The sequence below is a fragment of the Drosophila ananassae genome, assembly GCF_017639315.1.
Source record: "Drosophila ananassae strain 14024-0371.13 chromosome 4 unlocalized genomic scaffold, ASM1763931v2 tig00000054, whole genome shotgun sequence".
Classification (NCBI taxonomy): Eukaryota; Metazoa; Arthropoda; class Insecta; order Diptera; family Drosophilidae; genus Drosophila; species Drosophila ananassae.
Window position 1 is genome coordinate 2,247,431 of NW_025319037.1, and position 13,637 is coordinate 2,261,067.

Below are 13,637 nucleotides of genomic sequence, written 5' to 3' on the forward strand. Positions count from 1 at the left end.
TTTTCTCCTTAAAAATTAAATAAATTTGGGTTCAATAAATTTGAAATAAAAAAAATTTTGATTATTTTTTATTGTTTTTATCAAAAAATAAAGATGAATGATTATGATTATTTCATGATTTTTTTTATAAAATTCATAATGATTTAAGTTTCTGGATTCAAAAAATCTAATTAGAATCAAACCTTTTGATAGGCGTAAAGTTATTCATATCTGACGCACACGGAAAATTTTTAGTTCTTGGGCTACATATAGTAGCCTCCTCACACCAAGGCATTTGTTTCGTCACCTATGTGGACCGCAGTCTCTACTGATTTAGTTTGTGTGTATATGAAAAAACAAAATACACACATACAAAAAAATAGTTGTTTATCATCGCCAAGTTAAACCGGGCTAAAGCACAAAGCTCGTCTTTTCAATTAGGGCTAAAGCCAATCTTGGTAAAAGCTTTGCTTTGAATTCTGTTGCATATATACATACATACTTGAATAAGAAAAGGTGTGTCTTCGGAGCAAGATTTCATTTAAATTCAACTTTCGCTTGATTTAGACTAGTTAAGAATTCGCTACCACTTCGATTGATCTACAGTGCTAATATCTATTTCCCATTTAATATCCCTATGTATTATTAGGTCTATTAAAATGAATGTTATTTTTGGTTTTTTTGTCCTTACAATAACCAGCCCATTAATTATCGTGGCTGATAAAAAGCTTGAGAAAGATGAAGCCAGCAATAGTGATGAAATAAGAATTTACAAACGTCTTATTCCTGCTGATGTGCTCAGAGGTTAGTAAATAGCCTTTAATAAATGTATTTTTTTTAATTTACATTATGATTCTGTATAAGTTCACACCATACTTTTACCATAGAAAAATATTTTTTCATAGGAAAAATTTATTTTTAAAAAGAATATTCTATACTACTAGAATATATATATTTATTATGTGGTTTTAATAAGCATATAAAAGTCTTAACTTAACTAATGGGCTTTTTAATCATATAAAGATTTTTCTTTTCAACTTTCTTTTTATACCCTTGCAGTGGGTATTATGATATTGGTGAAGAGTGTGCAACCTAGTGAAGAACACATCTCCGACCCTATTTATATGTATATACATGGGACTTTCTATGGATTCCATGTTAGGCAAACTCATCCGATCAACCAAATTTCATAAGGATCGGCCGACTATGTTCTACATCTGCTATATAACTAAACGATCGGATATAACCCAACCTCGGTATTTTGCATTTTTTTTAAATATAAAAATGGGATTTTTTCAACATTTGTGTTAAAAAAATTGATTTAATAGTGACTTTATACAATCAATGCACAAATCCTTTTTGAAACGAAATTTCTCATGGCGCGGTATGAGGTTGGCGGAGGAGGGCTAGCCGAGAAAAACCGTAACGTAACATTAAACGGCTCTCCGTCTTCTTCTCCTTCGTAGAGTGGATTTTCTCTCTCTCATTCTCCCTCTCTGTCTCTTTTTATCTCTTATTTGAAGTAATGCGACAGACATATGATTTCGAAATTGTAATTGATATCTTCAGTTTTCATTGTCAACCTCAATTTTTGCAATATTCAATTTTCAGTTTCAATTTTCATATCAGTTTTCAATTTTCAAATTCAATTTTCAATTTCAATTTTCAATTTTCAAATTTTAATTTTCAATTTCAATTTTAAATTTTCAATTTCAATTTTCGATTTCAATTTTCAAATTCAATTTTCAACTCCAATTTTTATTTTTAATTTTCAATTTCAATGTTCAATTTTCAATTGCATTTCATCTGTTTTCGCATTATTTCTCATTTATTTTTATTTTGTGATATTTTTGTCCTGTAATATTTTAACGTACTAATTAGATTTATACACCTAGAATAAATAAGTAAAAGTAAAAATCATTTTTGTATAAATGTTGTAAATTATTGATGTAAATTATTTGTCGCCTTCATTCATTCCTGTTTCTCCTTCATTGACCTCCATCTCGTCATGCCTGCTAAACGAAAACATGCCAAAGGAACTTCGTTCCTCACGGGTGGCCCTAGCCACACACTGTTTTTTTGTTTGCAGGCAGTATATTAGTCTGAATGGTCGACTATATACTACAGCTGCCATATAACTGATTGATCGGAAACGTCATAACTTTTGTTTTTATTAAGAGAGAGTTGGGACTTTCCTCACATGTTATATTTGGCCAAAATAACTCATGTACAAAATTTCATAAGGATCGGCCGACTGTATCCTATAGCTGTCATAGAACGATCGGAACTTGCGTAACGTTGATGTTTTTTAAGTTAGAAAGATGGGAATTGGTATAGATTCCATTTTGGGCCAAGTAATCCGATTAGGATCGTCCGACTAGATGCTATAGATGTCATATAACTGAACGATCGGTATTGGCATAAATTTGGCGTTTTAATACCCTTGCAGAGGGTATTATAATTTTGGTCAAAAGTGTACAACGCAGTGAGGGAGACATCTCTGACCCTATAAAGAATATATATTCTTGATCAGGATCAACTCCTGAGTCGATATAAGCATGTCCGTCTGTCCGTCTGTCTGTCTGTCTGTCTGTCGGTTTCTACGCAAACTAGTCTCTCAGTTTTAAAGCTATCGAGTTGAAACTTTGCACACATCTTTTTTTTCCTTGCAGGTAGTATATAAGTCGGAACGGCCGGGATCGGCTGACTATATCCTATAGCTGCCATATAACTGATTGATCGGAAATGCAATAACTTTGGTGTTTTTTAAGTTAGAGGGTTAAGAGTTTCCACACATGTTAAATTTTACCAAAATATCTAGTGTACAAAATTTCATGAGGATCGGCCTGAGGATATGCTATCCGCTATATATCTAATAATATAAGATACGTGGCGCCACCTAGCGGACTGCGACTCAACTGCAAGGGTATATAAACTTCGGTTCCGCCCGAAGTTAGCTTTCCTTTCTTGTTTTATTATATTTTTTTCTTATTTTATATATATATATATATATTTTTTTTTTTTATTTCCCCTTTTTTTTCATTCGTGTTTCTGTGGTTTATGCCTGCGCCGACTCCTGCGCTTGGACTTTCAGCTCACTCCGGTGGGCCCTCTTTTCTTTCCTTGTGCCAGCGTGCCGTAGCACAGAAATCACTGGCGACACAAAGTTCACCACCGTGCACGGCCCGTCGTAGTTTGGCGCTAACTTTGCCGCGAATCCTCCGCCTTGGACAAATGGTGCTCTTTTGCCCACACTGTGTCGCCGATCTTCGGGCGCCACTCCCGCCTCCTCAGATTGTAGTGCCGAGCTTGCTCCTGCGCCGCGCGCTCAATGTTTCTGGCCAGTGCTTGTCCCATGTTCTTTGGTCCTTGCCTGCAAACTGGGCGATCATCAGTTGGTGTCAGTCACCAACACCTTTGGCACACCATATTTAGCGATGATCCTTTCGCGGATTGCCTTTTGCAGCGTCTCCGTTGTGGCTTTCCGCACATACCGTCGCCCACGGCTCCTCCGGGACCCGTGTCAGCATTTTCCCTGCAGCATGCATCTGGCTCGGTTTATACCGCATGCATTTCTCGCATTTCCTGACAGAAGTCTTTACGTCCCTTTGCATCCCTGGCCAGAAGTACCGTGCTGCTACTTTCGCAATCGTTTTCCTTCCGCCTAGATGTCCCGCTGTCGGTGCGTCGTGGTTCTCCTTCAGCACCTGTTGCCTCATGTCCATCGACACACATAGTTTCCACGATGGCACTTCCTCGCTCCCGGCTCTGTGTGGAACATGTCGGTAAATCAGGCCTGCCTCCTTAACGTATTCCGGATACTTCTGTGGGTTTTCCTTTATCTTCTTCTTCAGTGAGCCTATCCAAATGCATTCCGTGTCTTCGATTGCTGTGGCAATCCTCTGCTTCTCCACGATCGGCTGGCGGGAAAGTGCATCCGCGACTACGTTCAGCTTGCCTTTCCTGTAGCTGATAACGTAATCGTACTGTTGCAATTCGAAGACCCATCTCGCGATCCTTCCAAGTGGGCTCTCTATATTGTTCAACCACTTCGGCGCCATGTGATCCGTGATCACGTCGAACTGGTACCTCTCCAGGTATGGTCTCATCTGCCGAATTGCCCATATTATTGCCAGGCACTCTTTCTCCGTTGCCGAGTAATTCTTCTCCGCGCCTATTAGCGTTCGGCTGGCGTAAGCGACCACTCGCTCGCCCTCATCCGTGTCCTGCGTCAGCACTGCACCTACGCCGTAGTCGCTGGCATCTGTTTTCAGCACAAACTTCTTCGTAAAATCGGGGCATGGCAGCACTGGATCCTCTGCTAAACGCGATTTTAACTTCTCAAACGCCTCTTGGTGTCTTGCCGTCCACTCCCACTTTGTTCCCTTCCCGATGAATTGCCGTACCCCTTTCACGTCACTGGTACAGAACTTTCCCTGGTACAGTAAAGGCCGTGTATTTCCGGCTCTCTTCCACAAGTGGGATTTGCCAATAGCCATCCTTCAGGTCGAGGCTGCTGAAAAATTTTGCCTCCCTCAATTGCTCCAATATGAAATTTATTCTTGGCATAGGGTACGCATCTTTCACTGACTTTGCGTTTATTTGTCGGAAATCTTCACCATGACAATGGTGAAGAAAGAGTGAGCTGTAGGCGCTATTTGAAGGTTCGATGCATCCCTTCTCCAGCAGTTCTTCCACTTTTTCATTGACTTCCCCCTGTATTTTGGGGTTCTTTGGGTAATACCTTTGTTTTATTGGGATGTCGTCCTTCATCGTGATTCTATGCTGGGTTAGGTTTGAACAACCCTTTTGGTTTGTAACCCTGCGCAGTTGATTGTTGTGCCGAATTCTGCGAAGAAATCCCATCCAAGCACCGCGCTGTCTCCCATGCCTGGCAACACTAACATATTCAAATCCTTTTTCTTGTTGCCAAAGCTTACTGTTGTTAGGAGTACCGTTTGAGTCTCTAAGTGGCTCCCGTTGGCCAACTTTACTAGTCTCCTTGTTGCTTTCCGTTCTCCGGCGATTCGCGGGTCCTCTGCTAGCTTTTCTGAAATGAAGCTAGCCGTTGCCCGGGTGTCTACCATGGCCCTCACTTCTGCACCTCCAACATTGATGACTGCAGTCAATTGCTGATCGTCTCCTGTTAATCCTCCAACTAGTTCTGAGAGCTTCTTCCTCTCTACGGCTGAGATCGCTGCACGTTTCCCGCTCTTTGGCAGCACTCTGTGCTTCTCACCCCTACTGCGCCGCACATCCTGCAGAACAAGATTCTGGGGTTCCTGCACCCGCTGGCCCAATGGCCCATGCCGCCGCAACTGTTGCATGCCTGTGCTGGGTTTTCTACATGTCTCTGTCTAGGCGTCGCTGCCCACTGCATGATGTCTTTGACTTTGTCTTTGACTTTGGTTTGCTGCCCATCGTTGACTCGGCTGCTGTTGCCTTGGGCCTGTCCATTGCTGGCTCGGCTGCTGTTGCTGTGGCATTTGGTGATGCTCCTCTTCTGTCTACCGCGGAGGCTTGTCTATTGAAAACCTCTTCTTCCAAAGTCAGCTCCTCGAATTCCTCGGCTAGACCCATAAACTCCTCGAGCGATGCAAATGCGTTTGGCATCATGAACATTTTCATGCGCGGCATGCAGTTCTCCACTCGCCTTTCAATGACCTCCTTCGTTGACTTTCCTAAAGGCTTCATTAGCGTCTGAAGTTCCACCATATATTCTTTGAACGGTTCTCCTCGTTGCTGTTTCCGCTGCCAAACCTGGTCTGCCAGTTTCTCAAAGTATCCTTTTGGCAGCAAAAAGGCCTCGAAGCTCTTCTGAACTCCTCCCATGTGGGCCACTCCTCATCGTTTATTAAGAACCATTTTTGCGCTCTGCCCTGGAGTAGTTCTGGCATCGCCCGCGGGATTGTGTTTATTTCCATCCCGTACGTTTTGGCGGACCATGCTACTCGGTCCACGAACTCGAGAGGATCTCCTGTTCCGTCGAATCGGAACGACCACTCTCGGACTTGTTTCGCCACTTTTGCGTAGTCAACCTGTACCGGGACTGGCTTCCGCACTTTTGGCTCCATGCTCCTTATACTCTTCATTTCTGGCGCTGCCAGACTTTGAATTAGCTTTTCTTACTCGCTCACCGCTCTCTGCCTCGCCGTGGACCTCTGCGCGTATTTCTCCTCGAATCCCCGCGTGATCGCCATCACTTCGTCGTCCTTCGTCTCGTTGACCCACCTTGCAACAAGTGCCCTCATGATCTCTACAGTTCCATCCGCTGGAAGACCGAGCTCTCTGCACACTTCGCACAACTCTTTTTTGCGAAGCGCGTAAATCCAATTCTTCTTCTTGAAGCTGTGCTACTCCCAGACTCTAAAGCAATCACGAAGTTTGGGCGCCAGGTGTAACGAACTGTTTTTGCTATATTTTGTTCGCAACAAACGCCGCGACTAGCTCACAGAGGTTGAGGGTACGTTCCACCGAATTTATAGATTCGACGTGATTGCCCGAGCCCAGAAATAACACGGACTGCTTCGTTTCAATCAAATCCCCTTTATTTTCTTTACTTTACAAAAAAAAGGGAATCGCACCGGCTGTTTGGCTCAGCCGACCGACCGCTCGCCCTCCCCGATCCCCGATCCCCGCTCCGGGTTGGTGCCAATACACACGCCCTCCCAAAGCTTGCGCCCGGCAGGTCCTGTGGTCTTGGTGCCTGGCACCGAAACGGCTCACGGTTCCCTTCGTTCGGACTTACGGACTCTGGTTGTGGGGCTTGTGTTGTTGCTGTTGTCTTCTGCGCTGATCTTCTGCTGCCGCTGCTCGTCCGTCGCCGCCGCTTCCTCGTCGTCGCTGCTCTTCTGACGTTGCTGCTCCCTCGTCGTTGCTGCTGCTTCCTCGTCGTCGCCGTTGCTCCCTCGTCGTCGCCTTTGCTGTTGCTGCTCCTCCTTTATGGGTGCCGTGGACCTTCGGAATTTTTGGCTCGCTGGTTTTGCCCTTTCGCCGTGGCCGGCACCTAATCCGTGTTAACAGACCGAGTGGCTCACCTCCCAGGCATACGCCAGGCAGGATATGCTCCTCGCTGCTTAGCGGCCGGATCAGGGCACGAAGGGCCTACCTACCGCACAGGACACGCCCCCGGTCGCGTTCGCCACTCGCCTCCAAACACCTGCGTGCCTACGCCCCACAGGATCTATGGTAGGCCAGAGGTTTGGGCGTCGCGTCTCCTTTAACTCCAGGTGATACGCTGTGCATACGCTCCAGCGCTTGGATCAGGATTCTACTGACTTTCCCGGGCTTGAGTTCCCGAGCTGGCTATCCCTTGCGTTACAGGATCACACCTGGTTCGAACGGACAGGAGCCGGCAAGGCGTACGCCAGGCTGATCCGTCGTTGCCTGTTGGGTCCGGGAATAACTCAACCCGACTCGTTTACCCTTGGGCCTCAGTTTTGCCGCGGATCCTTGATCCCTGGCAAAACTTGCTCCTTGCTTGACTCGCGTACCGCCGCCGGACTTACCCACAGGGTGTCCTTAAGCTATTAATCGAAGATCCTTGCTCACTCGCTTTAAAGCCCGCACTTAAGACTGTCGGACTTACCCACGGGGGGTCCTTCAGCCTGTACTCCTAATTCCTCCAAGGAAACTTTCCTACTTGAATGTCAGACTTACCCACGGGAGGTCTTTCACTCAACTCTTGCAGCTTCCCTTGAAGACTCGGTCCCGATTTGCTCCAGGGGCCCTCCTTATAAAGTGCCAGAGGCGCCCGTTAATCCTTGCAAATCTACTTCCTGCCGTTAATCCTCCGCTGATTTACTTTCTTCGTTAGCTTCCTCCAATTCCCGCCGCATTTCTATCGGCGGGCTTTCTTTACTTGCCCCCCCGTTTGCCCCGCTCGGGCCTCCGATCCGTATTGTTATTGTGCAGGTCAATACTCCAGATATCCCCGCACTCCCCCCCCCCCACTTTGGGCATTCCCAAAATGCATTTCTGTGTTTTTTCTGCATTCTTCTAAACACAGCTGCCCATCGCGGCCGCTTCATTCCGCGCCCGCTCTCTCCTATCACCTTGGAGCGCGGCCGCGGAGGCCCGCCCGGGACCGTTACGTTCCTCGGTGATTCCTCCTCCTCCTTCTTTCGTGCGCGACGCCGTGCGAGTTCCTCTTGCCCCCGCTGCTGCCCTCGCATGGCGTCTGTGCTCGACGCATTTCTCCCTTTCCGTTTTTCTAAACACAGCAGCGCTGGCCCATCCGACACTGCCGTGCTGACTTGCTTGTTCCCCCCACGCCACTGCCACTCTTGCCACCTGTCTTGGCGTGTGGGAGATCAATCTTCTCACAGAATGAAGACCCATTTAATGCCTTCATCTGCCAATGTCTGCGAGACTCGATCCTTATGCTGTGAAGATCCCAGGAGTTGATTAGCTTCGTAATGTGGTGTGCCTTAGGAAGTAATATCGGGTGTTTGACTTCTTCTGGTAATTGAGATTGCCTCAAACGGCCTCCAACTCGTAGCAGACCATCTTGTCCAATGTACGGGGTTAGCTTGAATAACTGCGGCCTGTTTCGCAGTGGTTGATCCTTTTGTGTAAGCCTTCTGTCATCTCCAAAGCACGCCTGTGCATTCCGCAGGCATACTATTTGTGCTGCCTTGATTTCTTCAAAAGACAGTATTGTGGATTCGACTCGTTTTCGTGGTTCTTTCAGTCTTTAAATAAAACGTAAAACATAGCCCACGGAATGTACCAGCCTTTGCCAGGATGAGGCGCGGTGGACTAGTTCGTCAAATTCTGATAATGAATTGTCCATCTCCTTCAGAGTGAGCATGGCTGTGGTCTTCAATTCGTCTTGTGGATGGCTTTCTGAAATATTCAAAGAGAGTTCTGAGTTTTGCATTTTGGCTGTGTACTCATCTTCATCGTGTAGCCAAGTTGGTCCGTTCCACCAGAGGTGAAATTCCATGACCTGTGTAGCCGTCATTCCCCCCGATGCACAATCTGCGGGGTTTTCCTTTGAGCTTACGTGATGCCAGGCGTGTCGTAGCAACGTTTCAAGATTTTCCGATGTGCGATTTGCGACAAATGTTTTCATCTTTGATGGTGGGTATGATAAATAGGCTAATACAATTGTTGAATCACACCATGCGTAAACTTGTATATCTTTGTGTCGTAAACCATCCTTGAGTGATCGTACCAGGCGACTTAGCAGCAATGCTCCACACAGCTCCAGCCGTGGTAGTAATTGTTGTTTCAGTGGTGCTACCCTAGTTTTGGCAGCCACCAATGAAACCGAATGTGTTCCGTCTTCATGTCGGAACCTACAGTAAACAGCAGCAGCATATGCCTTGGTTGATGCGTCGGAAAAGGCGTGTAGTTCAATCGAGTCCTCCCTGTTGGGAACAAATCGTGATACTCTCAGCTTTTTTAGTGTGTCTGCTTAGATCTGCTCTGCACTTGAGCCATGGTTCGGCAATGTTTGGTGGAAGATTCGTGTCCCAGCCCAGGTCCAATAGCCATAACTGTTGAAATATGATTTTAAATTGAACCACAATCGGCGATAATAAGCCAAGAGGGTCAAAGATACGCGCAACATCTAATAGGATTTGCCTTTTAGTACAATTCGGATTTGATGTCAAGCCTGTCTTGTACATCAGCTGATCGTCGATTGAATTCCAGTAAATTCCAAGTACCTTTACTGCTTCTTCTTCTCGTTCGGTGCTGGATTCGCGTCTGCAGAATCGTGATGAATTGGACACCCACTTGTCGAGTTCCAATTTGGCATGTGACATGAGTTTTAATAACTCATTCCTAATAGCTATTAGCTCATTCTCGTTGTTCGTTCCAGTAAGTGCATCGTCTACGTAGAAGTCCTCCAAAAGGATTTTCGATGCAGTAGGATATTGCTCCTTGTGATCATATGCCAGTTGTTCTAACACTCGTACAGCCAGGTATGGTGCACAAGCGGTTCCATAAGTTACAGTGCCTAATTGATAGTGCGTAAGAGGCGCTGATGGATGCTCTCGCCAAACAATACGTTGATAGTTTTGATGATCGGGGCTTACCCAAATTTGGCGAAACATTTTGATGATATACGTATCTATACATTCCGAAGCGTAGGCATACGGAAAAGAGATTGCGTTGAATACTAAGCCCAATGTGTAATACGTCATTTAGTGCAACTCCGTTGGCGTCCTTAAATGACCCGTCGAATACGACCCTAAGTTTTCGCCCAACTATAGGGTGATGCGGCAAATAGAAGAAATTGTCTGAATTGAAGATTGGTGTTCTGATTTCGTGCATATGGCCAAGACTGATGTATTCCTTCATAAACTTGATGTACTTTTCTCGTAAATCCTGATTGCGCTGAAGTCGTCTTTCTACAGCCATGAAGCGGGATTGCGCTCCCTGGAACGTGCTGTTCCAATAATGAAAACACAATATGGCGTGGTCTGTCATACCTCTCATTTAAACGCGACACTGCTGTTTCATATGCGCTGTCAGTAATTGGCAAATGTGCAATTAGATTCGCTGCTTCATCGGTCAATAGTGATTTCAAATAGTGAAACTTCTGTTTATCTGATAGTTGTCGCTTCTAATGGATAGTGCTTTTATAGATATCCCAAAAAGCCGGCCATTCCTTGTATTCCTCCCGATAAACGTTTGATTTGAATTTTCGGTAGTTCATTATGCGTTGCTACCGCGTTCATTGCGTCATCTTGTGAAATAGGTGTACTTGCTGCTTCAGAAACAGCCATTCGTTCTAGCATCTGTTGTTGTTGTTGTAGTAACCGGAAAAGTGCATCTCCATTACCCGGCATTGACTCATTGCTTTGAGTGCTTGTTTGTGGCTCCAGTGAGCGCTTTCCTGAGACAAGTAACTCCCTTGCCCTATGTTACTATGGTCAGAAATGAAACTGCTTCTCAGTGGACTGTATATGACTTCCGTGTCTATTGACGGTTAAGAAATAACTGAATAAATCTAAATGCGACGCAGTGCATTGATGCCTAAGGTATACATACATGGTATACATACATACATGCGTGAGAAAGGGAGATTATCAAGTATATAAGAAAATGACAACGCGTCGATCAGCGTTGCCATGGTTATTTGTATATAAAATTTCTTACGATATGCTTAAGTGAAAATGAGATTCATGTTGCCTAAATCTCAGCAGCATGAATAGATACAAAGTCGCCCAAATGCATTCCGTTCCTCAACACTAGTCTCTCAGTTAAACATATCGAAATGAAACTTTCCACTCATCCTTCTTTTGTTTCCAGGCAGTATATAAGTCGGAACGGCCGGGACCGGTCGACTATATCCTATAGCTGCCATATAACTGATTGATCGGAAATGCCATAACTTTGGTGTTTCTTATGTTAGAATAATTTATTTGTTCTGCCATATTTCATAAGGATCGGACGACTATATCCGATAGCCGCCATATAATTCAACAATCGGAATTGGCACAACCTTAACTGCAAGGGTATATCAACTTCGGATCCGCCCGAAGTTAGCTTTCCTTTCATGTTTATTTTAAATTGAATTTTAAATTATTTAAAATTTTTTTTAGATTTTCCAGCAATGTGTTTTGCCTCCACAAGGTGTGCTACAGTTGAGCCTGGAAAGTCTTGGGATCTGACTCCATTCTGCGGCCGCTCTACGTGCGTACAAAATGAGGAGAATGATACAAAGTAATATTAAAAGAAAAATATTTATAAAAATAGTATTTTAAAAGTACAAATCATTATTTAAAATAAACAGGCTTTTCGAACTTGTAGAAGATTGCGGCCCTTTGCCACTTGCCAATGAAAAATGTAAACTGGACACTGAAAAGACTAACAAAACAGCTTCATTTCCATATTGTTGTCCCATATTTACGTGTGAACCAGGAGTTAAGTTGGAATATCCTGACATTGGAAAAGGCACCAGCAAAGAAAATTTGAAATAAATATTAAAATGTATATAATGTTGCCCTAAATTAATTTTTTTATATTTTTAAAGATTTATAATTACGTAATATTCTTTATATAATTTAAAGCAACACATTAATCACGTTGAAAAATAAATATTGAATAAAAAATAAAAAAAAGATTATATACTGCTCCATTTAAATGGCTGTTTATATTGTAAGATATATACCTGCGGAATATAATTATATTATATTTTGTATATTACTACAAGCTAGGCATACCGCTGGCATAACCAACGTTATGCCGATTCCGATCGTTCAGTTATCTAGCAGCTTTAGCTGATCCTTATGAAATTTGGCAAATCAGATTATTTTGCCTAAAATGGAATCTGTCTAACTAAAAAACAACAAAGTTATGGCATTTCCGATCAATCAGTTATATGGCAGCTATAGGATATAATTGACCGATCCCGTTCCGACTTATATACTGCCCGCAAACAAAAGAAGGATGTGTGCAAAGTTTCAACTCAATAGCTCAATAGACAGACGGACATGCTTATATCGACTCAGGAGGTGATCCTGATCAAGAATATGTCGGAGATGAGTTAGATTTAATTTAAAATATTATTTACTGATTGATTAAAGGTTAAGTGTATAGTCTAAGACGAAATAAAAGAGCATTGAAAATGAAGAGAGAATGAAGAGAGAGAAGCTTATTTGAATAAGAGCGCGGTAGGGAAGGAGAGTAAAGCCCTGCTGAGCGTGGCGCAATGATGGAAAGAAGGATAAGGAAAGGGAAGGCAATCAAGAACAGCCATCCGAAGTGAACGGTCATAAAAGAATATCGTTGCGACTCGCTGCGCGTGGTGAAATAGAAAATGGCTGAGAAAAACGACCACCATTTCCCGACAAATATATATACTTTATAGGGTCGAAGATGTCTCCTTCACTACGTTGCACACTTTTGGCCAAAATTATAATACCCTAGGGTATAATTAAACATAATTATCATCAGGAACGTTGTCTCGCTCTCTCGCGGTATCTCTCGGTCGCTCCGCAGCATCAATCGTTGAGCCACGCTCCCGCGTCTTTAATTCTAATTCGGTCTAATTAATTCTAATAATTTCTATACATATAACCCAAATCAGTTAAATAAATTGTATTCATACATCGAAATCTAAAAGTGCTTGTTTTTATTAAAGCCTAAATTTAAAATATTAAATAAAGCTCCCGAAAACGCTTGGTAACTGAACACTTATAATATAAGCTGCTGCTTAACTGCAAGGGTATATCAACTTTGGGTCCGCTCGAAGTTAGATTTCCTTTCTTTATTTTTTTTTGATAATTTATATATAGTGAAACTCTCAAAAGGATCGGCCTCTCAACTTTTTAATTGTTTAAACAATTTGGTTTCCCACAACTACGAAACAATTTTGGAGTTTTAATCGAATTTTTTGTCAAATTTTTTAATTAAAATTTTTAAATTAACCAAATTTCAAAACATTTGTAGTTTAAAAATTCGTATAACTTCAGAAGCCCTGAAGCTATTGAAACATCTTTGGAAAGGTTTTTAATTATTCCACTTTCTTTCATGTCAAAATCTATGAAGTAAATAAAAAGAGTTTTGGTGTTTATCCCTCAATTTAAAGTATTGCTAACTGTGTGAATCGCCTGCCCAGATGGTACTTTACAGCCCAATACATCTGATATCAATTGTGACGAAAATATGCACAAAATTGCATATTTGATATGAACGATCGG

The 13,637-nt window shown here is 43.1% G+C and overlaps 1 protein-coding gene across 1 annotated transcript; it reads left to right on the plus strand.

The window, feature by feature from the left end:
* Positions 1-478: 478 nt before the first annotated feature.
* Positions 479-11,928, plus strand: LOC6501808. The gene is made up of 3 exons (XM_001967364.4): positions 479-783; positions 11,538-11,658; positions 11,729-11,928. The coding sequence occupies exons 1-3, from the start codon at positions 639-641 to the stop codon at positions 11,913-11,915; spliced, it is 453 nt and encodes a 150-aa protein (XP_001967400.1). The 5' UTR covers positions 479-638; the 3' UTR covers positions 11,916-11,928.
* The last annotated feature ends 1,709 nt before the right edge of the window (positions 11,929-13,637 follow it).